Source organism: Alternaria viburni, assembly GCF_023758015.1.
Source record: "Alternaria viburni strain BMP 2772 chromosome Unknown scaffold_6, whole genome shotgun sequence".
Taxonomy (NCBI): domain Eukaryota; kingdom Fungi; phylum Ascomycota; class Dothideomycetes; order Pleosporales; family Pleosporaceae; genus Alternaria; species Alternaria viburni.
Genome location: NW_026055775.1, coordinates 877,716 through 901,858, shown reverse-complemented (window position 1 = coordinate 901,858; position 24,143 = coordinate 877,716). Strand labels below are relative to the sequence as shown.

Below are 24,143 nucleotides of genomic sequence, written 5' to 3'. Positions count from 1 at the left end.
CCACCCACCCGCTCTTCCGCCGAGATGACCGAATCTCAATTGTCCGAGCGTAGCAGCTGGCAGCAATACGTACCAGGTCAGGTTGCTAGTGGGCGGGCTAGAGTGTGTCCTAGTCCCACGACTAAACCAATGATTCATCCAATAAAGATAGGTGAACCAAGCCATAACTCCACGCCAATGCAGAGAAAGGATATCGATGCTTACAGTCGAGAGATAGAGAGTTTGTTGATACGCCCCCAATGTCGCAACTTTTTTACCGATGAAGGGTACGCAAAGAGAAGCGGACTGCTGAGTGGATGTAATCAAGGTCAGTAGCAATGGAGGGAATGATGAATGAGTAGCCAACCCCCGCCTCCTCTAGGTGCAGGCCTAGAACGGGGAGGGAAGTTAAGAAGTATTACAAGTTGACGACACGAGTATCGTCGTTGAGGAATTGACGGCGATATCTCGCTATCTCCACAGCAATGCCGTTGGGGTCTTTGATGTTCTTCTGACGAAGTTCTTTGAGCACGCCGCGGAGACCGTCATTCCAGCGCTGCTTTTCCTCAGAGGTTTTGCCTGGGTTCGCTGTGCCAAGCTGGACGAGCAGTTTGTCACCTATATGACTACAAGTCAGTTTCCGCGCAGAGGTATAGCCGTTATAAATGAGAATAACAAAACACAACGGAAATCAAGACAAGAACGCCTCTCCCAACGCACCAGTAATAGCAACTTCCCTAAAGTGTTGATCGGGACATTCAGGGTCGTTGCATGCGCCGCCAGCTAGTTCGTACTGGCACAGCGGCTTCTCTGGGTTGATCTGATGACTAAAAGTCAGGGACAGGAAGCCACCATTTATATCTTGAGCATAGTTGGGATGATAGCGATAGGACTTGAACATTCGCAGCGGGCTTTCGTACGGAGTAAACCTGGCTGGTTCGGGTTCTTCGTCCTGTTCGGACACCTCAGGCACCTGGTCTGCATTAGCTAGGCCTCCGGTATGGTGGTTGACGTACAGGTCCGCCAGCGGCCGCCGAAGACGTTACCTCTGGTTGTAGCTCGGGCGCTAGATCATCAGCGATTCCAGCGTCTTGATGTAACGGGTTGTACGCTGAGATGGACTTCCTCATTTCCGGCTCTGGGGTAGACTCGTCGTCGGATTCGCTGTCGTCAGAGCTTTCATCAGATGATGTAGCAATGTCCATAGCGCCATCTCCCGCCTCAGCTTGAGCCGTGGGCTCATACTGATCTGCGGTGGATTCTTCGCCGACCTGGACATCCGGCATGTCTTCTTCGACGTCGGGTGGCTCGTAGGCCTCTTCTTCTTGCGGAGAGGCTTGCGAGCTTTCGAGTGAATACTCAGGTTTGGTCTGCACCTCCACTTCTTTTTCCACGGGTACTTCGGGGATAACGACAGATTCTTCTGGCTCGTATTCCGGCTCGTACTCTTCCTCTTCTTCCTCGTCTTCGTCACCCTCGGAAACAGACATGTCGACTTCTCCTTCTTCTGACGGCGAGGGGGCAGTGGTAGGTTGCTGGATCTCTTGGTCCACAGCAGCACTGGCGTTGGCCTTGGCTACGTCGATCGCATTTTGTACACTCGCATCAGCTTTCGATGAATTACTTTGCGTGTTTTCAATCTGGTCTTGTTGAGCTGTCGAGACAAAGGCTGGCGCCGAAGGATTCAGGGTCCTGGTGCCATTGGTAGGTGAATCCTGTGGGCTAAAATGTATCTGTGATGCTGCTGGGTTGAGGACGCCTTCTGCAGGCATAACCTGTTCTGGCAACTCAGGGGGCTCATAACTCTCCTGCTCAGGCTGAATCGTATCCTGTCCAAGTCCAGGAAGTGCCATCGGTACTGAAGTATGTTGATTCGAAGCTGGAAGTGAAACCGGTGAAGCATCCTTGAGTGCAGGCTGCGATACAGGTTGCGTTTGGTTAGATGGGGAGTTCGAATCCGAAGACTGCTCGCCTTCGATTTCATCCTTCTTGGCTCGTAATTGCGCATGAGACATGCCCTCCGTGTCAACACCCAGATCCTCCAGCTCCTTGGTCAGCTGCTCCTTGTCCCTTGCAATTCTCTCGTTCTGCGCCGTTAGCTGCTCCAATTCCTTGGTCAGCTGAGCCATCCTACTCGCGTTACTCGCAATCTCGGCATCCAGGGTAGGCAGCTTAGATTGGATCTCCGCCCGGCGAAGACGATTTGTGTCTTTTGAATGTGATGGGAATGATACAAATTGGGTCGTGGATGTGGGAAGCGAAGCTGGAGTGGAGGGCTGAAGAGATGGCACTGGCGTCGACGTCTTTTGGCTCGTGGACGGTGATGTCGCGACGCTGGCAGCTGCTGCCAACCTATCGCGCTCTCGCTTTTCAGCGAGCTTCTTCTTGAGTGTCTCGCGCATGGCCACCAACTGCTTCTCTTTGTCCACTAGCTCCTTCTCGCGCGCGACTGTGTTGGGTGTTTCTGCGCCTGAGGTACCGACAGCAGCGGCTGATGGGGTTGCTGGCATTGCGCCGGAGTGGAAGTTGGGAAGGGTGCCAGGAGCCTGACGCGAATGCTGACCTGCCTGAGGAGCGGGCTGATCGTCGTCAATGTCCATGTCGCTGCCGTTGGACTCGTCTTCGCTAACATCTATTATCATTGAATCATCTTCCTGGTCAGCATGCGGAGACTGGCCCAGCGGCCGTGGGTGAGGAGTAGAAGAATTTGGTAGAGATGCTGGCTGAGGTGCAGACGGAGCAGGTGTATTCGATGTTGAAGACGCGCCCATGAAAAGACCTGGAATGGCAGAGAAGGATGGGGTATAGGCGGCGCTCGTGGGTGTATGCGAGCCAGGCGTGACCGGCGGCTTCTGTCTCGCCTTGATGGCTTCCAAGCGCTGCTTGATCAACTCGGTGTTGCGCGCTCTCTGTTCATCTGTCACAGGCGGCTTAGCGGCCGGAGGGGTCGCAGGTTGGGGCGTCTTGGTGACAGGCGCAGGAGTGGTGGTTTTGGCGGCGGCGGCCTGTTTCGCAGCCTTTGCGGCCTGGAGACGTGCTATGTAATCCTGACGATGGCCCGGAGTGCTTGGCGACGCGACAGACTTGGGCGCATCTTGCGCGACGGGAGTCACTGGCTGGACGGCGGGCGCCTTGGAGACGGCATCGTTGGCCTTGGGTGGCAGGATGGGCGCAGGCTCCGACGGCAGGTTTGCGCTCTGGTACAGGCCCCTCAGCAGCTCGGGGTCTAGCTGCTCATTGGCGAGGGCTTTGTAGGAGACGTTGTTGCTGTGCAGAAGCTTGATGAACTGCTTGGCCGCGTCGCGATCCTGCTGTAGCTTGTCCATGAGCGACGGCGAACTGTCGCCCTCACTCAGCTCGCCATCTTCGCGGTCGCTATCCGTGACTTCCTGTACGCGCTCGGGCAGTGGAGGCTGGGGAGGCAGCGACGGTGGGGGGAAGGCCATGTTGGGAAAGGGCGGCGGCGGCGGGAGGTTTGGGGCACCTGGAGGGAAGGAGCCACTCTGGAAGAGCGCCCAAAGATTGGCATCGGGCGGAGGAAAGGCAGGGAACGGGGGCTGCTGGCCGTTCTGCGCATACGGGGCGAGGTTGATGCCCGGGATGCCCGGCAGCTGCTGCATGGGCGGGGGATGCGCGTAGTTGTTTGCCATGACGCGCGGTGATGGAGGAGCGTGGGCAGTTCGTGAGATATTGTGCATCGCGACAGTATCGAGAAGTGTCCGTGCACGCTCCACCCAATCACAACCCCGGCTGTTGCTAGGGGCCCCAGCGGCTGTCATTGTTTACAACAACTTTACGTGCAGCGTCTGTACCAGCAAAGCCTCCCTAGGGTTCCTTTTGCATGTCTGCACCCGCGTCCCCGCATACCACTGTACATACTGGGGCAATGTCAATCAACTAAGCCCAAATGACCCCTTCGGCTACGACGACGACGACTGCACCACGACAACACCACCACCACTCACCACCATGAGCGCGAACGGGCCCGCGCCGAATGGCCGACCCTTCGCCCGCAACTCGCGCGGCACTCCCTTTGCCAGGAACTCGGTCTCCTCGCCGCTGCACGAGGCCGACGACTCCCCCATGGGCCACCTGCGCAACCGCTCCCTCACCAACCTCACCAGCCCGCCGCTGGGCCGCAGTGACTCGGCACGCCTGCGCTCCAACTCGAACCGCAACAGCACGCCCGTCGGCACCTTTGCCCCGCAGTTCATCTCCGAGGACGACGACGCTGCTCCGCGCCTGGGTGGCATCGTGGAAGGCGAGAACGACTTCTCCGGCAAGCGCTATGTCTGGCTTAGGGATCCCGTCACGGCCTTCGTCCGCGGATGGGTCGTCGAGGACCTGCCGGGCGGCCGCATCCTCGTCCAATGCGACAATGGCACACAGCAGGATGTCGACGCCGACGCCATCGACAAGGTCAATCCAGCCAAGTTCGACAAGGCTGACGACATGGCGGAACTCACCCATCTGAACGAGCCCTCGGTCATCCACAACCTCCACATGCGATACCAGGCCGACCTGATATACACCTACTCCGGACTCTTTCTCGTCACCGTGAACCCCTACTGTCCGCTGCCTATCTACTCGCGAGAGTACATCAACATGTACCGGGGCCGGAGTAGGGAGGAGACCAAGCCGCATATCTTCGCCATGGCTGATCACGCCTTCCGGAATCTCATAGAGGAAGGCACCAACCAGAGTATTCTCGTGACGTGAGTTAGCCCAACATATAAACCAGCCGTAACTGACCCTCTACAGCGGAGAATCCGGTGCTGGTAAGACGGAGAACACCAAGAAGGTCATCCAGTATCTAGCCGCCGTCGCCAACTCGGAAACCCCACGGGCAAAGTCAGGAGGCCGCCACCTCTCCAATCTATCTGAGCAGATATTACGAGCCAATCCGATCCTCGAAGCCTTCGGTAACGCGCAAACGGTGCGGAATAACAACTCGTCTCGTTTCGGAAAGTTCATCAGGATCGAATTCTCCCGCACCGGACACATCGCTGGCGCGTACATAGACTGGTATCTGTTGGAGAAGTCAAGAGTCGTGCGCCTCAACTCAAACGAGCGCAACTACCACGTCTTCTATCAGCTGCTGCGCGGCGCACAGAGCCAGATGAAGCAGGAATTCTTCTTGGACAACAAAGACACAGACGACTTTGAGTATACAAGGCATGGCAACGACGTAATTTCCGGTGTGGATGACCGAGATGAGTGGAATGGCTTGATTGAAGCTTTCCATGTCATGGGCTTTACCGACAAGGAGCAATCGGCCATCTTGAAGACGGTCGCTGCAGTCCTGCATCTCGGCAACATCCGGGCCGTCAAGGAGAGTCGGCGGGCAGACCAGGCTACACTGAATCTTGCAGCTGAGCAGCAAGCCCAGATAGTCGCCCAATTGCTCGGCATCTCCGCCGATGACTTCATCAAAGCCCTTTTGCATCCTCGCGTCAAGGCCGGCAGAGAGTGGGTTGAAAAGGTTCAGACACCCGAACAAGTCAATCTTTCCATCGATGCCCTCGCAAAGGGTATCTACGAGCGTGGCTTCGGTGATCTTGTTGACCGTATCAATCGCCAGCTCGACCAGACCGGCGGTGGTGGAGACGACTCGCATTTCATCGGCGTGCTGGATATCGCCGGTTTCGAGATCTTCGACGAGAACAGTTTTGAACAACTCTGTATCAACTACACTAATGAGAAGCTACAACAATTTTTCAACCACCACATGTTCGTTCTGGAACAAGAAGAATACGCACGCGAACAGATAGAATGGAAGTTCATCGACTTTGGCCGCGATCTTCAGCCGACAATCGACCTGATCGAGCTACCAAACCCCATTGGTATCTTCTCCTGCCTGGACGAGGACAGTGTTATGCCCAAAGCCACCGACAAGAGCTTCACAGAGAAGCTGCATTCATTATGGGACCGCAAGAGCACCAAGTACAAGCGATCACTCCTTACTCAAGGTTTCGTCCTCACCCACTACGCTGCCGAAGTAGAGTATTCGACGGAGAACTGGCTGGAAAAGAACAAGGATCCACTGAACGACAACGTCACTCGCCTTTTGGCTGGCTCCGCTGACAAGCAAATCGCCAATCTCTTTGTTGACTGTGCTGATGCGGACGATGGCATGGGCGGAGCCCGCAGCCGCGTCAAGAAGGGCCTCTTCCGTACCGTCGCCCAACGCCACAAAGAGCAACTGTCGGTACTCATGACTCAGCTCCACTCCACCCACCCCCATTTCGTTCGATGTATCCTTCCAAATCACAAGAAGCGACCAAAGCAATTCAGCGCACCTCTTGTCCTTGACCAGTTGCGTTGCAATGGTGTTCTGGAAGGTATACGTATCGCACGTACTGGTTTCCCCAACCGACTTCCTTTCGTGGAATTCCGCCAGAGATACGAGGTACTCTGCAGAGACCTTCCCAGAGGCTATCTCGAAGGGCAGGTCGCGGCCAACATGATTCTCGAAAAGATCAACCTTGATAGGTCATTGTACCGTGTCGGAATCACCAAGGTCTTCTTCAGGGCCGGTGTCCTTGCCGAACTCGAAGATCAACGCGATGCGCTCATCCGCGATATTATGATTCGTTTCCAGTCCGCAGCTCGTGGATTTGTGCAACGTCGTCTAGCTCACAAACGTCTTTATCGAGCCGAGGCCACTCGGATCATTCAGCGCAACTTCCAGGTCTACCTTGACATGCAGTCGAACCCATGGTGGAGGCTCTTCGCCCGGATGAGGCCTATGCTTGGTGCGACACGTCAAGCAGCAGAGGTCAAGAAGCGCGACGAGATGATCCACCAGCTCGAGGAGAAGATGCAACAAGAAGCTGCCGAAAGACAGCGGGTCGAGGACGAGCGAAGGCGCGCAGAAATGGACATTCAACGTATCCAGAAGACGCTTGAAAGCGAACGTGCGCTTGCCTTGGACAAGGAAGAGATCTTCAAGCGTCTTCAGCTCCGTGAGACTGAGCTTTCCGAAAAGCTGGCTGGTGCTATCGAAGATCAGGATCAACTCGAAGACCAGCTAGACGATCTCATGGAAGCGAAGAGGAGGACTGAGGAGGAGGTCGAACATCTGCGCAAGGAGCTGGAACAAGCAGGGCAAATTATCAGTAAGCTCGAGGGCGAGACACAAGAGCTAGAGGAGCAGAACGCGCGTCTGGATCAGCAGCTCAAAGAGCTTGAGGTCAAACAATCTCAAAGAAGCCAGGCTGAGGAGACGATGAACCAGGAAATCAAGATGCTCAAGAGCCACTTGTCATTGAAGGAGCGAAAGCTCGAGGACCTCGAGCATAAGCTTCTCAAGACAGACCAGGACCTCGACATCAAATTGGCAGCTTCACAGAAGGAGGTACAGGCCGGCAAGAACCAGATCAAAGAACTCCTCGATGAGAATCGGCAAATCCGTAATCAAATGGCGGATCTGTCGTCGACATCGACTAGCTATGAAGATCTGATCAGACGTAAGGAAAGCGAGCTCGCGATCCTGAAGACCGACCTCAAGAACTACGAGAACGACCGCCGACTGTTTGACGATGAAAAGCGGACCCTGGCTTCCAAGCATGACGATCTCCAAAGCCGCCTCCGTGACGCAAAGGCGGAGCTGGATGCTGTACGCTCCCAAAAGCAACAGCTCGAACGTGAAGCCGCAGACGCGAAACGTTTACTTGAGGAGAAACTGTCCGAGGACGCTGAGTACAGTGAAAGTCGGAAGCTGTTGGAAGAGCAGACAGAAGCCCTCAAGGCTGAGCTCTTTGCTGTTCAAAAGGAGCTCAGTCGGGAAAGACAATCTCGCGACGATGTTGAGATGCTTGGAGAGCACAAGTACGACACGCTCAAGCGCGACTACGATGCGTTGAACGAATCCAAGATCACTATTGAGAAAGAGATGTACGCTCAGCAGGACGTTCTTCGACGAGCTACGGAAACTCGCACAGCACACGAGAACGAGCGGAAAGAGTACCAGAACGAACTCCGCAGCCTTCGCGAGAAATACCTTAAGCTGGAAGAGCAGAAGTTGGATGCCGATGCTCAAGCAGAACGTGCGCAATCAAGGCTGGCTTCCGAACGGCAAGCCATCCAGCAACGCGAGCTGGAAGAAAAAGATCAACAGCTTGACCAACTCGAGGCAGAGCGTGACGACTTGGCCGAACAGGTTCACAACTTGACGCAGATGCTCGCCGACTCAGACTCGTTCAAGGAGCGCAACGACCAGCAAAAGGAGCGTCTCGAACGCGAGATAGTCACCATCAAGGGGAGACTTACAGCATCTGAGAATGACAACCGTGCACTCCTCAACAAACTTCAACAAAAGAACTTAGACATCGCGCGATCAAACTCGCGAGCTGGTGACACTCATCGTGTGAAGATCACCCAGTTGACTCACGAGAAGTCCAAGGCTGAGGAAGACAACAAGCGCCTCTACCGTCAGCTCGAAGACGCACAGCTCACGATCGCATCTTTGGAGAAGCAGAAAGAGAAGTTGTCGCTCAGCCTTGAGGACCTCAACCACGAGCTTGCAAGAGAGCATAAGACAAGTCGCAACGCAGAGCAGGCCTCCTCTACCATCAACCTACAACTCGCAGATGTCAACCGCAAGCTCGAGACTGAACGCCAGCTACGTACACAAGCTCAAGCCAACACAAAGGCGGTTCAATCATCGCTTGACAACACCAATCAGGAATTGGAGGAATGCCATCGACAGCTTATGCTTCTCCGCAAGGTCTTTGACCCAGACTCGGCCGATGTCGCAATCACTTACGATGCTGCGAAGCCTGACATTGTTAGGACGGTGGACATTGCCGAGCGCCTGGAAGCTGCGAACCAAGCTTTTCGCGTAGCATCAGAGCGATACTCGCGTGCTGAGGCTCAGCTTGACGAGCTCCGAGAAAGGCATGAGGGCGAGCTTCATGACATGGATGCCCGTCATGCCAACTCGAAGCGTGCTCTGCTAGAGGAGATGAACAGCAGCCAAGTCAATCAAGCCAATGCTCGTCAAACGCCTACACATAACCGCAAAGACAGCGAGAACAAGCGACCATTCTCCATTACGAACACCCCCACCAACCAGCGACACATCAGCAATGCTACACACGACTCCGCACGTTCTGATCGAACTGTTGACACAGTCGCGTTCAACAATCGCATGGACATGGCTGCCGAGCTTGAGATGGTGCAGAACCAGCTGCAGATGTCGGAAATGCAGAACAAGCACCTTCAAGAGCAGCTTGGACGCTCGCCTGAGCGCAACGGCTGGCAGGATGATAGCCCCTCTGTTCGAAGGGTGCAGAAATTGGAGCGTGAGAACTACCGTCTGCATGACATGCTTGACGACTCTGCTACCAAGGTTTCTGCCCTTGAGCATAGCCTTCGTTCCGGCCAACTCTCTTACCAGGAAGTCCAGACGAAGTCTCACGAACAGCTGTTCGATCTCTTGACATCCCAAGAGCAATCGCGTAAATCGATTGTACAGGCTCACAACACCGCCATCAATGAACTCGCCGACGCCAAGACGGCCTTTGACGACATCAAGCAAGTCAAGCTCTCGTTAGAGTCTGAGCTCCGCGAGATGCAAGCTGAGCTCGAAGATCTCACTAACGAGCGAGAGGAAGAGCACGCCAACCATAACCAGCTTCTTCAAGAATTTGCTGATCTCCAGATCCGACTGGACAACGAGACATCGACATTGGTCGATGTACAGTCAAGCTTGAACCTGTACAAGAGCAGGGCCGACGAGTACTTCAGCAAGTTGGAACAAGCGGAGATTGCCGTATTGAGAGCATCTCGTGCTGAGCAATTCGCCAAGACTCAAGCGCGGGAAGCTGAGGAAACTTGCGCAACGATCATGGCTGAGCGAAAGGAGATGGACGGTATGGTTGAGGACTTGCAGCGAACGGTTCAACGGTACGACGAACGTGTTGAAGACCTCTCGACCGACCTACAGACAGCTCTGCAAGCCAAGAAACGACTACAGAACGAGCTCGAAGATTACAGAAGTCAGCACGCTCATGACGTCGAGGACAGCGAAACCTCGCTTGAGCAGACACGCAAGAAGTACCAGTCTGAGCTGGCATCCCTTACCCAGGAAATCGACCAGGAGCGCGAGAACGTAATCCACGTTCGCGAAGAGAATGGCCGACTACGGGAAGAGATCGAGGAGCTGAGGAACAAATGGGACGACGAGCTGCTTAACTCATCGACCTGGGCAAAGGAGAAGAGCCGTCTTGAGATGACTCTGCAAACCATCTCCAACTCGCGCGACGAAGCCGCCAACGCGCATAACGAAGCGCAATCCAAGATCGTCAGCCTGCTATCACAGGTCCGGAATTTGCGCACCAACGTCGATGACCTTGCAGCCGAGCGCGATTCTGCCATCGAAGAAAAGAAGCGTCTCGAATCGCGTCTGCAAGAAGCTGCTGATACGCTCGATGAACTCTCTCGCTCAGAGTCTCCAGCTATGCGCAATGCAGCTGCTTACGATCGTGACTTGTTGGAGCTCAAGTCCGGCTTGGCACAACAGGAGGACATCACTGCTGCTGCGGTGGGCAAGATGCGCCGCGCAGAGGCACTTGCCCAAGAGCTGCAAAAGGATATCGTAGCTGAACGGGAAGCCAATGTGAAGCTTCACAAGGACAAGGCGGCTGTCGAGAAGGGTCTGAAGGACCTGCAACTTCGCTTGGTCGATCTCGAGACGAAGGGCTACAGCGGCTCAGCTGGCAAGGACGTCCGCTTCCTCCATGGACGCATTCAAGAGGTATGTTGACTCAGATCACACTAACCCACATTATCGATTGATGCTAACTCATCCATCAGCTCGAAAAAGCGCTCGAAGACAGTGAATCCACTCGTCTCTCCGAATCGCGTAGCGTCCGCAACGTGGACCGTACGGTAAAGGACCTACAGACACAGATCGAGCGCCGCGACAAGCAAAACGCGTCTGTCATGGACGACCTCAACAAGTCGCGCGACAAGATTTCCGGCCTCCTGGCCACCATCGATGACCTCCAGTCCTCCGACTCGACGAACCAACTCGCCGCTAAGCGCGCCGAGCGCGAACTTCGCGAAGAACGAGAGAAGACCCTGCGTCTCGAGCGCGAACTTGAAGGCTGGAAGAATCTCCGAGTTGAACGCCGTAGCGCCCTCGGCGTCCCCGCAGCGCCAGCAAGTGAAGCTGGCGACACGCGCTCACGACGAGGCAGCTCTATCGGCCTCCTAATGGGCGAAATGGGCGAAGTCTCTGCAGCCGACAAAGGAAAGTACGGCGGCAGCCTACGCTCCAATCTCCGTCGTGTCAGCGGTCAGAAGGGTTTTTTGTAGTAGATGGGATCTCTGAGGGGAGGGGAGCATGGAGATCCCGGTATCCTATCATGAAGCTGAGCCCGCCGTTGGAAGAAGAAGAGGGCTTTGCAACGAGAGTTGTTGATGACGCAGTCAGGGACTATCAGTGGCGGCGCGCTGCTGCTGTTGCCCCTGCTGCTCCTATTACGCAAGTGGTGGAGTTGGACGAGAAGGAGTATAATACCCTGGCAAAGGTTCTGGGGAATGATACACCGGGTGGTTCCCCACTTGGGGGCGATCAAATGGATGTAGAGATTACGGATGATGAGGATGAGGCTACACCCGGTGACGATGGGGATAGCGCTGTCGGCGGTATCGGCGGTATCGGCGCTGCGGGTACTGGTACTATCAAGAGGAAGAGGACGGTTCGTGTTGTAATCAGGTCGAGGGCGTTTATTTAGGCGGCTGCTGGACTGTTGTGTTACGCTGCGCTACGAGCTCTGAATACCCTGGGTCCGGTTGGCATTCGCATGGTTTTGTTGTTTTTTGCAAGGCGTTTCGCGTTAGCATCATGATATCTTTTGGACGTCGACGATGAGCGCTTTGATTGTTTTACATACATGTAATTATTTTGCAATTGTTCTTCTTCTACTTTGCTATAGTAGGCTTTCATTGATTGCTAGTCAGTGAACTTTTGTAATACGAACGGGCTTCAGAACAACAACATGCACGCATAAAGTGATTCAGTGGTGTTGGGCTGGATGTTATGGTGTATTGCAATGGTATCAATTAGTCGAAGATGTCAATATCTAATTAATATATCTGGCGATCCAACATCCCCAGCATCTAGAAGCAGAAGACTTGGTCCTCGAGCTTGCTGACTGGCTTTGCCTTGGCGTAACCCAGGCTCTCGGTTGCCTTCTTCATGGCCGCAACCATGGGCGGTGGTCCGCAAATGAGGATCTTAACATCGCTCGCTGGCGCGGGCAGCTTCTCCTTGATCATGTCGGCAGTAACGAAACCAGTGCCGCCGGTCCAGTTCTCGGGTGGGTTGTTCAGAACGTAGTGGACGTTGAACTTGGGGTCCTTAGCCGCTAGCGCGTCCAAGTCGTCCTTGAGCAGGATATCCTCGGGGTTGACGTTGGCGAAAATAAGGTCGACGGCGGTCTTGTCACCAGTAGAGCGTCCGCGCATGATGGCCTTCGCAACCTGGAGCATGGGCGTGATACCAGTGCCACCAGCGATCATACCGAAATGCCTAACCATGTTGGGTGTGTAGACCATAGCTCCCTTGGGTCCCTTGACCTTGATTGTGTCTCCAATGTTCAAGCTCGCGACGTGCTTGGAGATGTTTCCGGTGGGGTATGACTTGATGAGCAGGTCGACATGGCCCTTGTCTTCGTCGGATGTGATTGGTGTGTACGAGCGGACGACTTCTTTGGGCTGGCCGGCGATGGTAGCGGCGAGGGAGATGTGCTGGCCGATGGGAAGGCCGAGGGTGTCGGTTGGGCGAGGGAGGTCGAAGCGGTAGATGGCGGTATTGTGCGAGAGGACAGTCTTCTCCGAGAGCTTGAAGTCCTGGAATTCCGTCGGCTTCAGCACCTTGCGGCTTCCACCGCTGCTGCTGCTGTACCAGAGGAAACCTCCTATGACAGCAGCAAAAGCTACCGCGATAGGTAGGAGCTCCATGAGTGATGGCATTGTCGGCTCACGAGGGGGGAAGGAGCAATTAAGTAAGGTAGGAAGCGGGGGGAGAGGATAAGGAAAGTGAAGAGGTGGGGAGAAGGAGAACTGACAGGGTCGCCGTGACAATTCCCCGACGACCTATCCCCCCGATTGGCTGCTGAGACGAGACTTGGCAGGGTTCAAGCGCATCATCGCATCGCATGCGCGCATTGGGGAATCGCACCCAGAATCTCTTCACTCCACCAGATGCCTACATCAATTGACCAACTTACGACAAGATTTGACTGTTTGCACAGCCCCAGACTTTTACATCATAATCCTGGTTCGCATTGATGCGAGCTCAGGCGCCTTGGCACGTGATTACTGAACTTCACCCCTAAACCATCGCATTTCGCAGAGCTTCAACACTATGTGGCCAGAGAGAGGCCCATGACGCCCTAAAATTCCCCGGAACGCGTGCGTCCATGCTAGACAGACCTTACCAAAAGCGGAAACATTACTTCCAAACACCGCGTTTGAGTGTACCAACTGCTAGGTATACCACGCGAGAGACATGGTAGCTCGATGTCGGATGCGGGTGCTAGTTGTTCAGCGCATCCGACTTCGAGCTACCGACATGCTATATGTCAAAATAGATCACCAAGACCACCCAACGCCGACGCTAATGCTGATCAGCGAATCCCCAGTGGCTCTGTGTCCTCCGCTCCACAGACTCGGTGCAACAACGTTGAGGGAACCGCGACCGAAGCACGACTCGCGAACTAACGTGACATAAGATCTACAAGGCAGACCCGTTCAACGTCGTTTCATCGTATTCATGGAGGTCTAATCTCTGTCATGTTTCGGATGCATAGACATATCGTGGAGTATCTATATAGGTAGCGTTTCGTTCCGCAGTAGCTATTGTATCCACGCCACACTCATTCTTTCAATTCCATCATCATGCGTCTATCATCCCTACTTTCGTTAACGATCGCTTCGCTATGTACCGCACTTCCTGTGAATGAGACTGCAGGTAGCTGTTCGAACCCGCGCATCAGGAAAGAGTGGTATGTGTTTCGGAGCAAAAGCTATCCGTTTGTGGCCTCTACTGACATTCTCCTAGGCGCACGCTCAATGCTTCTGAACAGAACGCCTATATTGATGCCGTTCAATGTCTGAAGAGGGCACCTTCCAAGGGTACCGAAGTATTCAGCACTCTGAAGACCAGATTTGACGACTTCGTCGCCTTACACATCAACGCTACGCGAGGTTGGTACTAAGCGTCGTCCACAAGCATACATGTCAGCTAACAAGATGCGACAGGCGGTCAAGATGTCCCCTCACTCGCCAATGATCCTGAATCTGCTGGTAAGTACCCTTCGTGAGACATTGCTTACCGAAACAACACCCATACTAACTGGTTTTACTCTAGCCAACGTCACAATCTACGGCATTCACACGGTTGGTGTCTTCCTACCCTGGCACCGCTACGCCATCTGGGTCTTCGAATCTGTGCTTCGCTCCGAATGCAACTACACCGGTGCACAACCCTACTGGGACTGGACTCTCGACAATCCGTCCACCAACGCCAATGGCTCCATTTACACCTCACCTGTGCTGAATGCTTTTGGTGGCAACGGTGCCGACACAGATGGTTGCATCAAGGACGGCCCATTCGCTGGAAATACGTCTCTGAACATCGGGCCTGTTGAATCCCTGGCGTCAAACCCACGCTGCTTGACGCGTGCTGTTGACTTTGATCTGTTCAATGGAAGTACCGGCTGGGAGGACATCTACCCAGCGACCATGGAAGCAAAGAACTACTACCAGCTCCAGGCTTTCATTGATGGGCTGAGTTTCGTCAAAGATGAAGACAAGATCCGTACGAACGCATTCCAGTCACCGCATGGTCTAGGGCACATGGCTATTGGTGGTGACGTACGTAACCCTCTTTTATTGCAATACTTTCTATGTGCTTCCATACTAACACTCTACCTAGATCAGCGATATCTACTCCTCCCCCAACGATCCGCTCTTCTGGCTTCACCATTGCCAGCTCGACTACATGTGGACGCTCTGGCAGAGCCGCGACCCCGCCCGCCTGACTGATATCGGCGGTCCAAGGACCATCGAGGGCTTTGGACCCCCCGCTGACGCCGTCGAGCAGACTACACTAGACACACCGGTGTGGATGGGGTTCATGGCCGAAGACGTTGCCGTTCGTGAGGTTCTGGATACATTGAATCAAGAAGGCGAGGGCGTGCTGTGCTACAAATATGAGGACTCGCCATCGGTAGTTGGGCGGGAATTCTAGGTTGTTGCAACTGGAAAGCTGGCAATTCTCTGTGCATTCTTTTAATCACTCGTTTCTTACATAGCAAAGTGATCATAGCGTCCATACAGTTCAATTCGTCGTACTTCTTCGTCTCAAACATGCGCCGCGTATTCCATCGCTGCTAAATAGGCCTATCAGCTGGATAGGACTTTTTGTATCCCTTCCCCCTCCTGTTGTTCGTAGTCAACTGAACCATCCTCGACAGGCTGCGCGTGGGCTACTTTCTCCCCAATCCCAAACTCTCTCAACACTAACCATGCCGGCCATATCGCAACACCCCACAGCGCAAAGTTCCAATACACAGCTCCAACTTCAGCGAATACAGTCAGACTCGTGATACCGTAACTAACAGCCTGCCAAGCACTCTCGCTCCCCCTCAACAACGCAGCATAGCGAATGACCTCAGGCTCGTCTGCCGCCAGCCTGCCAATGATGAAGTATAGGAACAGGTAGTTAAGTTGAAAACCAGCAGTCAGAAAGATAAAGACAGCGAAAGCACGCCCAAAGCCAGGCGACGTCCAATCATATGTCGGTTTCGAATCGCGGAACTCAGTGACGAGTATGGTGGCCCAGAGCCACCAGGCGCCTTGTAGAACGACGATTACCCAGAAGGTACTGCGGGCGCGGATACGTAGAGGAATCTTGGTGCGGTCAAGGTATTGACCGAGTAGGTTTCCGCAGGTCACTGCGATGATACCGGAGAGGAATGACCCGAGAGCGCGCGCACGCACGGAGAACCATACTATCTGCGAGTCAATATCTGGCGCAATGGAAAGCTATTCGAGGTAGCGAATATCACTTACGAGCGAGGTAGGTGAAGAACACTGCTTCAGCGAAGACAGCTTGGCCGATCCAAAGAATGATGAGTAAGAAGCGCTTGGTAAAGAACAGCCTCGTAATCTCCTTGATCTCGACCCATGGATTCTCTAGGATAGCCAAATGAACTTTCTTCCCATCTTTCCTCTGGACTTTACCCGGACTATTCAGGAACAGTCCCACCACAGGTCCAACACATTGCAAAGCGATAAAGATCAGATACACGGTGTACGTGACTTTGCCCGCTTGATCGCGATCCGCGTTGAGACCAAGGTTGATAGCTCCTCCAAGGATCTGGCCAGCAAGCCGGTATGTGAGCCAATACCCCAGTGCCTTTCCTTTGTTCCAGGGTTCTGGGTATGCAATCGCGATCGCAGCTTCAGCCATCCAGAAGACTCCTGCTGAGATGCCGCATAGTGAGGAGCCGAGGTAGATGAACCACTCGGTTCCGAAGCGATTGTTCGTGTAGAGCGCTGCTGCGTAGGGGGCGTAGCCGATGCTGTTGTTCGCGTTAGTGATGCTATGCACTGATACGGGGTGTCATTGCTTACGTTCCAAAGATCAGTGCTCCTTTGATCCCGACATAGTGCACGATTACGCTGCTGAAATAGCAGCTCACGACCATGAGACAGAATGTAAGCGCGTTGCCTGCGTTGACGAGATGGGGTGATTGGGCTCCGCCGGCACCGAGACTGTTCATTGCGCCCCAGATACCTGGTGCGCTGAAGTTGCAGAGTCCCAAGATGGTCATGTTGAAAAACGTTGAGCGGTACCATTTGACTGCTATTTGTGAGTCTTCTGTGTTTGGATGTTGGATACTTTCATGCTCACCTGGATAGTCTCGCTTCTCAACTCCTTCGTCGCTGCCATACTCAATGGAGGTATCTGAGTTGGCCATAGTCAACACTCCTGCAAAAAGGCGATACCGGATGAAAAGAAGTTCTGATGCCTGTCATGTTCGGCGTCTCTGACCCATTTGATAGTTATAGCGACTTCATGTCGCGATAATGCTTCATACCACACTGCGTTAGAACAACTCGCCATACAGCTGCAAGCCCGGCACACGAAGGTACCGAGCTCCACTCGATACGAAGCATGTGCAATGAGTGAGCCGTATCTCCGGTATCCCCAAAACATCGTCCCAGATTCATCGGAAAAGCTCCAGACGCAGCGAAAGGCCTGACGGTATGCTGTCCCGGTCGTACCTCGGACACGGCATGATGATGGGATAGCACGCCATCTCCAAGGTACTTGACGATGCGATATGGGGCAGTCATCCTCAACGGTCGGCGTGGGTACGAAATAAGGCCTAGTGGACACTGAAGGAACCGCAGTGAGAACAGTAGCGTAATCACGCAATCTTCATCCAAGATTGTGAAGCACAGTGCAAGATGTGACATTCGAAAAGAAAGCGACTTGTCGCAAGGAACCACGAACCTTTTGGAGCGGGCCAATTTGCGAGTAGATTGTCTGCAGGCGAGCGAGTATGTACTCATCTATTCGAACAGCTCGATACGAGTATCTATAGTTTCCTCTCTGCACCTGGCACATCCCACCAACGCTCATGAAGATCCCTCAAATCTACTTCCTGGCCAGGCGCCTTGAGATATGAGGTCAAGTCAGTCGATTCATCGAGCTCTGCCTCAGTGTACCCATTCCCAAAATAGGCGAAGCGATTGCCCTTGTGTTCGCGTTCGTACTCCCAATCTTCCCATCGGGGCTCCCGTCTAGCTATGGTAAAGTGTGCAGCTGAACCAGGCCATAAGCCGTGAATACGCTGTCCAGGAATTCCGCCATTGTTCCAAGACGAACACTTATCGGTCAAGACTGTGGTCGGGAAGAAAGCGTCACAGTAGTCGACAAAGTCATCCGTTGCCTCTTTCGATGGTGATAAAGACTTAAGTCCTTGTGAAGAGACTTTGCGAAGTACTTTGGCGAAGTAAGTGAGTGACGTCTCTACGCCATGTGGCACTGTACCCGAAGGCCCCGTAGCATGCGGTCCGGCTAGGAAGAATAGGTTGGGGAAACCGGGTGTAGCCAGACCTAAATATGTGTAAGGAAAGCCCCATTTACCTCCGGGCTTCCATGCTTCGTGGAGATCCTCTCCGCGCGCTTTGATCGAAAATGGTGGAACGAGATCGGTGTTGGCACCAGTCGCACAGAATATCGCATCAAAGTCGAACGTTCTGCCATCGCTCGTTTCGATACCTGTAGGTGTGAAACGCTTGATAGGCGACTTGACAAGCTCCACGTTCGCTTCGGTGAGAGACTCCAAGTAGCCAGGCCCCGGTGTGAGTCGTCTGCAGTGCGGGGCAAAATCTGGTATCAATCCATCGAGCAGTTCGGGTTTTTGCGCTACCCGCTTCTTCATGACATCGATGAATTGCTCTCGCATGCCCTGATTCTCGGTTGATCCACGAATCATGGCACGGAATCGTCTCCAGTATCTATCTTCAAGATCTTTCCTGAAGGCCAGATACACTCCAGGGTCTTCCAGAGCCTTGCGCTGTTCCTGCGAGTATGGCTGTGGCTCAAAGGTCCGCTCATCGCCTGCCCACGATGTCGCGATCCACGTTGGATTACGAACGAAGTGAGTGATGTGTTTTGCAATGGGCTGTAGGTTTGGCACGACCTGAATACCGCTTGCGCCATTCCCAATGACAGCGACCTTCTTGCCCGTCGGATCGAACGACACGTCCCAGTTCGATGTGTGTCTTAGGTGGCCTTGGTAGTCGTTCAAGCCCGGATAATCTGGTAGCTTCCAAGAGTTGAACCGGCCAATGGCGGTGATGACGAAATCGAAGGTCTCCGTCGATGTGGTCTCATCTTTGAGGTTCCGCACTGTCACCCGCCATTTGGACTGTGCATCATCCCATTCTGCTTCGTCGACGCGGTGCCGAAGTCTGACATACTTGTAGACGTCGTGCTTCTTAGCCTGCGCCTGCCAATAGTCACGGATCTCAGCGCCTCGCGCGAAGATCTCAGACCATTGCGTATTGGGTGAGTATGTCGCTTGATACACATGAGATGGAATGTCGCATCGTACGCCGGGGTACACGTTCTCAAGCCACGTGCCACTCTGCACGTTGTCAGCGCGATTTTCTCCCACAACTCTTGCATGCACTTACAACATCGTCGTTCTTCTCAAAGATGGTCAAGTCGATGCCCGGCACTTTCGCTGGCAGAAGGATACCTGCATTGATACCAGCTAGACCGGCACCGATGACAGCGACGCGGAGGCTTCGTACATGATCGATGTACTGCGTTGGGCTCAACTGCAGCTTCGAAACGGGGTAAGAAGTTGGTAAGGCAGCGTGAGATTCATCTTGTTTGGTACATTCTGCTGACGCGAGATGTTCTGCAAGCTGTGCGACGCGTCGCGATGGTGTTGACTCTTGCCCCGAAGCCGTTAGATTGGCCGCGGTTGCTGGGATTGGGCTTGGCGTCATTATGTAAGCGGTGCGTGTCCTCGCTGTCCTTGGAATGATGCCCTCTCGTCGGACGTATGTCTTTACCCATGACGACTTTAAAGCCCCGGGGTAAGCTGCCTCGCTATCATCAACTTTTTTCTCAAGCACCGATGTCGTAAGACGCTGTTAGATGCGCTATCTTTTCCCGGCCTGCAGAGCCACCGGTCGGGCAGATGGGCAATCACGTCTTTTCTCCGCTTGCTGACGAAATCGGCTCGCAGCAATCGCGGTGGTTGTCGTGCTCGCTCCCCTGTACTGACGCGACCTTGCGCTCTAGAGAGAGAGAGACAGCAACTAGGACAGATTTGCAACACCCAAGAAGATATCGACGGCGTCGTTCCCCATTGTAGGATGCAACCCAGAGCAAGATCGCGTTACCTTGCACATCTTCAAGCTGACGCATACTGATATGGCATCTCGGTCACTTGCACCAAATCTTAGGGCGTATCGAATCTCTTAGAGCACTTGATTTTGTTCAAATACACGACATCTCAGCTTGCTTAATCGCATTCGCTTTTCACTCCGGAATGACGTGGTCCTTAGCATCGACTCCCGCCTTCCACCGATACGTCGATGCCACGTGCTCCTCAAGCGGGCCTTTCTGTCCCTTCTTCGCATAGAAGTTTTCGCGATAAGTGCCACCAGGCACAGCATAATCGTTCCAGAATAAACCCCGCTTCTTGAGCTCGGGAAGTAACAGCTCAATCATGTCCACGAACGACTGTGGAAAGACAGCGTACGCCTAGCTTGTGCATCAGAGTCGCTACTACCACAATAACCGGGATACGACTCACCATGTTGAAACCGTCAACGTCGGCCTCGTCAATCCAGACTTGCAACCCATCCGCAACTTGGGATGGAGTTCCAACAAGAATGGGACCGTTTCCACCGATGCTCACGTGCTCCGCGACTGTATGCTTCGTCCATTTGGAAGTACCAGGGGAGAACCGAGCGTAGCCTTCGACAGTAGACCGCACAGCGTTGCTCTCGACGTGACGCAATTCCTCATCGTCTCCGTATTTTCCGAGATCAATGCCAGTCCAACCACAGAACAGCGACAACGCTCCTTCCAAGGACGCATATTTGCGGTAATCGGCAAGCTTGGCCTGGGCCTCTTCTTCGGTTCGACCGATGATGGGTGTTACAAGGGCAAGAAACTTGATGTTCTTCCCTTCCCGACCGAACTGCGAAGAGGCAATGTGTCGGATTTCTGCGATGTTTTTCGCACAGACCTCGGGCGCATGGGCGGAGACGAATATTGCTTCCGCATTTTGTGCTGCAAATGTCTTTCCTGCCTTCGACGCACCCGCCTGGAGGATGAGAGGCGTACGTTGCGGGCTTGGCTGGCATATGTGAGGGCCAGGCACGTTGAAGTACTTTCCCTCGTGGTTGATCTCGCGCACCCGATCGGGTACCGTGTATACACCACTCTTCCGGTCCAGTACGACTGCATCATCTCTCCAAGAAGACTCTAGCAGTTTATACATGACCTTCACATATTCCTCAGCCTGCGCATAGCGCTCGTCATGCTGAAGTATATCAGCAAAGTCTCTAGCCAAGCCAAGCCGAGGTACACGAAAAACTAACCGGCAGTTGCTCCTTCATACCCATGTTACGCGCAGCCGAGTCTAGATAGCTGGTCACAATCTGTAAAGGTCATTATCCATGCAGCGATCGAGGAAGCGAATACCCTCACATTCCAACCAAGCCTAGATCAATTCAGTCCCTGAGCCAGATAAGGATAACAGATGTCTCACCTTCCCTTCGAAAGATGATCGACCGTCGATAATCTCCGAGCAAGGTGGTACGGTTGTTCGTATGTTGTCGAGACAGTCACGCCGAATCCGATGCTCTTGGTGACTGCTGCCATGGCACTCACAATGGCCAAAGGCTCATTGACTGGCCATTGCGCGCCTGAGATTTTTGCAGCATCAAGATTGCCATTGTAGACATCATATCCACCGAGCACGTCGGCTACGAAGATACCATGAATTTTGGCATTTTCAAGCAGCTTCGCAAGCTCTACCCAGTGCTCGATGTTGTTGAACTCATGCGAACGGTCATCAGGATGTCTCCACAGGCCTGGTGACTGGTGGCCACTGCCTATTGGAGGCTAATTGTTAGCTATCGTCAAGTTGCTCGATCGACTTGCTGCTCTCCCATGTAGATTGGCTTTATGAGGGGGCGTCACGTGAACTTACACATCTCAACGAAGGCATTGATGATCAGCTTCTTCTTGCCTTTCGCTGTCGCATCAATCTTTCGCCTTGCATTCTTCGAATTTGCAACACCATTCTCTCGGTTTCGCTTCGCCATAGTAGGAATCAATGGTTGTTTCGCAAAGTATCGAATGGTATCGTGCGGAAGAAGTGTCGTGGTTCTCGAGGTCGGATGATGTGCTTTGAGCGCTCTCAAACGCAATCGCTTAGGTATCTGCGGGATGCGTCATCACGTCAACTCCGAGGTATCACTATATGTTTGTCTCCGATGTAGGCCCTTCTATCTACGCTACGCGACGGTAAGTTGAGGCGGTAAATTGATAGTATGCCGACTACGCGTATTGTGCCATATTAATCCACAATGACAACAGTTATTCGCGCACCTAAGGAGTCCTTATTGTAGACTTGCAGATCGCATCTAACTTACTTGAGTAACCTAAATGCGTATTTCCGGAGAGGTCGCAAACAGAAACCCGAAAGTTGGCGATCAGAAGCCAGTTGAGGAGTCGCATTGAAGGAGAACCGATCTACCACCAACGCAAAAGGCACACACCCTGAGCAACCTGAATTTCAATCTTCATGATGTTGCAAGTCAAGCGGACTCGTAGTATCACAGCAGCCTGTTCAAAAGAGACGATATCAAAAAGGCGTAAAACAATCGAACAGGTCCAGCAAAAGGGCAAAGAAGACACGCTTCCCACAGTACAATCAGCATTGAAACTCCATGCGATACGTCAACCATACAACGTTTCGACCGACCACCCTCTTCCAAGCATTCAGCACGACAGCGAACTCCTAGTAAAAGTGCAAGCTGTAGGCCTCAACCCAATCGACTGGAAAGCACCGTACGTACCGATCACCCAGCCCCATACCCACACATCAACTAACATCCCTCCAGCGACTACAACTTCGGCATCCCAACCCTCCCCTACATATCCGGTCGGGAATACAGCGGCACAGTCCTCCTCACCCCAGCAACAGCCTCGTCTCGCATCAAAAAAGGCGACCGAGTCCTTGTCCCCTCAACCGACTATCGCGACCCACGCAAAGCCGCATACCAGTACTACAGCATCGCATCCACCTTCAACACCATTCGCCTGCCTCCCAACCTCTCCCTCAATTCAGGCAGTATCCTAGGTGTAGCTTTTGTCTCCGCCGCCCTCACACTAGGAATATGTCTCGGCCTCGATTTCTCCGACATTGAGGACGGGCCTGACATTCTCGGTATTGTACGAAATCTGGATTCGGAGGCTATACTGGGTGATATACGACAAGAATGTTTCCATAGCATTGGCGTCAAAGAACGTATCAAGGCCGGAGATAATCTGGTTATATGGGGCGCGGGATCGGTGTGTGCGTTTGTGACGATGCAGATAGCACGGCTCGCTGGCATAAGAGTCGTAGCAGTTGTCGATGCCGCAAAACACGGTCCCAGACTTCTAGCCTCGGAAGCAGCGCGACCGGATTATCTCGTTGACGCGCACGACCCAGGAAGAGCGGTGGACATCATCCGCGCATATACGGGGAAGACAGGCGCGCGCTTTGGCTTCGATACGCTGGGCAGAGAAACAGCTGGGCACTTGATGAGCGCTCTTGCTCATCCTGCTGTTCCAGCTTCATCACAGGCCAAACTGCCGACTCCGCCGTCAACACCGCATACACCCGTTTCTACGGCGCAGCGATCTCATCTCGTGGGCTTGACGGGTCTGCCAAAGGATGACGTACCGAAAGACGTTGTGCTGCACAGTGTGCCGATTAAACTATACCATGAAGTGCCGCAAGTGGGCGAGGCGCTCAGTGCGTGGTGCGAACAGCTGCTCGCTAAGGGGATGTTGGTTCCGCCGGATGTTGTGGGTACGGTTGAGGGATTGGAGGGGGTGAATGCGGGGTTAGATCGGATGAGGCGGCGGGAGGTCAGTGGGGGGAGGTTAGTTGCTGTGTTGAAGTAGAGTGAGGAGGAGAGAGGAAAGAAAGAGGGCTTGATGCCAAGTGTTGAGAATGATGAACATGTGTGTAGAGGTAAGGATATCCCAATGCATTTTGATATACAGTACAAGTCGCGAAAGTCCCCATCTCGCCTTTTTTCGCAAAAGACTAGACGATGAATCTGCGCAAAACGCAGTGGTGGTCATCCAGGGTATTGGTTATTCGTAGTCGTCGTCGTTACAAACTACGCCAATGTAATCCCCTCCGCTGCGCCAGCCCAACTGGGCAGCGTCAATGCCAGCAAAACAAAGCACCGCAACGCCTCTCCAAAATGCATGATTATGCCAAAAGCCGTCAAGTTATGGCTGCGTTTTTGCTACGCCCCTCCCCCAATGCGCCCATGATGCAAAGTCCAAGTCCATGATGATGGGTATAGAGAAAGAGAAG

General features: G+C 53.6%; 8 protein-coding genes across 8 annotated transcripts; 3 read left to right on the top strand and 5 right to left on the bottom strand.

Moving 5' to 3' along the window:
- Positions 1-397: 397 nt before the first annotated feature.
- On the bottom strand, positions 398-3,629 carry J4E79_003750 (uncharacterized protein; the record flags this gene model as incomplete). Its single annotated transcript, XM_049352642.1, has 3 exons — positions 398-597; positions 700-952; positions 996-3,629. 3 exons carry the CDS (start codon positions 3,627-3,629, stop codon positions 398-400), a joined length of 3,087 nt encoding a protein of 1,028 aa, XP_049213021.1.
- A 319-nt stretch (positions 3,630-3,948) lies between these two features.
- Positions 3,949-11,301, top strand: J4E79_003749 (uncharacterized protein; the record flags this gene model as incomplete). The annotated part of the gene is made up of 3 exons (XM_049352641.1): positions 3,949-4,694; positions 4,741-10,738; positions 10,798-11,301. The coding sequence occupies 3 exons, from the start codon at positions 3,949-3,951 to the stop codon at positions 11,299-11,301; spliced, it is 7,248 nt and encodes a 2,415-aa protein (XP_049213020.1).
- Positions 11,302-12,108: 807 nt separating this feature from the next.
- On the bottom strand, positions 12,109-12,963 carry CBR1 (NADH-cytochrome b5 reductase; the record flags this gene model as incomplete). The annotated part of the gene is made up of 1 exon (XM_049352640.1): positions 12,109-12,963. The coding sequence occupies one exon, from the start codon at positions 12,961-12,963 to the stop codon at positions 12,109-12,111; it is 855 nt and encodes a 284-aa protein (XP_049213019.1).
- Positions 12,964-13,890: 927 nt separating this feature from the next.
- Positions 13,891-15,244, top strand: J4E79_003747 (uncharacterized protein; the record flags this gene model as incomplete). The annotated part of the gene is made up of 5 exons (XM_049352639.1): positions 13,891-13,997; positions 14,054-14,199; positions 14,254-14,298; positions 14,363-14,868; positions 14,930-15,244. The coding sequence occupies 5 exons, from the start codon at positions 13,891-13,893 to the stop codon at positions 15,242-15,244; spliced, it is 1,119 nt and encodes a 372-aa protein (XP_049213018.1).
- Positions 15,245-15,399: 155 nt separating this feature from the next.
- J4E79_003746 (uncharacterized protein) lies at positions 15,400-16,979 on the bottom strand (the record flags this gene model as incomplete). Its single annotated transcript, XM_049352638.1, has 4 exons — positions 15,400-16,007; positions 16,069-16,580; positions 16,633-16,861; positions 16,913-16,979. The coding sequence occupies 4 exons, from the start codon at positions 16,977-16,979 to the stop codon at positions 15,400-15,402; spliced, it is 1,416 nt and encodes a 471-aa protein (XP_049213017.1).
- Positions 16,980-17,603: 624 nt separating this feature from the next.
- J4E79_003745 (uncharacterized protein) lies at positions 17,604-19,530 on the bottom strand (the record flags this gene model as incomplete). Its single annotated transcript, XM_049352637.1, has 2 exons — positions 17,604-19,160; positions 19,210-19,530. 2 exons carry the CDS (start codon positions 19,528-19,530, stop codon positions 17,604-17,606), a joined length of 1,878 nt encoding a protein of 625 aa, XP_049213016.1.
- A 538-nt stretch (positions 19,531-20,068) lies between these two features.
- Positions 20,069-21,867, bottom strand: J4E79_003744 (uncharacterized protein; the record flags this gene model as incomplete). The annotated part of the gene is made up of 5 exons (XM_049352636.1): positions 20,069-20,272; positions 20,346-21,080; positions 21,139-21,187; positions 21,309-21,654; positions 21,753-21,867. The coding sequence occupies 5 exons, from the start codon at positions 21,865-21,867 to the stop codon at positions 20,069-20,071; spliced, it is 1,449 nt and encodes a 482-aa protein (XP_049213015.1).
- A 485-nt stretch (positions 21,868-22,352) lies between these two features.
- J4E79_003743 (uncharacterized protein) lies at positions 22,353-23,490 on the top strand (the record flags this gene model as incomplete). Its single annotated transcript, XM_049352635.1, has 3 exons — positions 22,353-22,615; positions 22,669-23,123; positions 23,396-23,490. 3 exons carry the CDS (start codon positions 22,353-22,355, stop codon positions 23,488-23,490), a joined length of 813 nt encoding a protein of 270 aa, XP_049213014.1.
- Between the last annotated feature and the right edge of the window lie 653 nt (positions 23,491-24,143).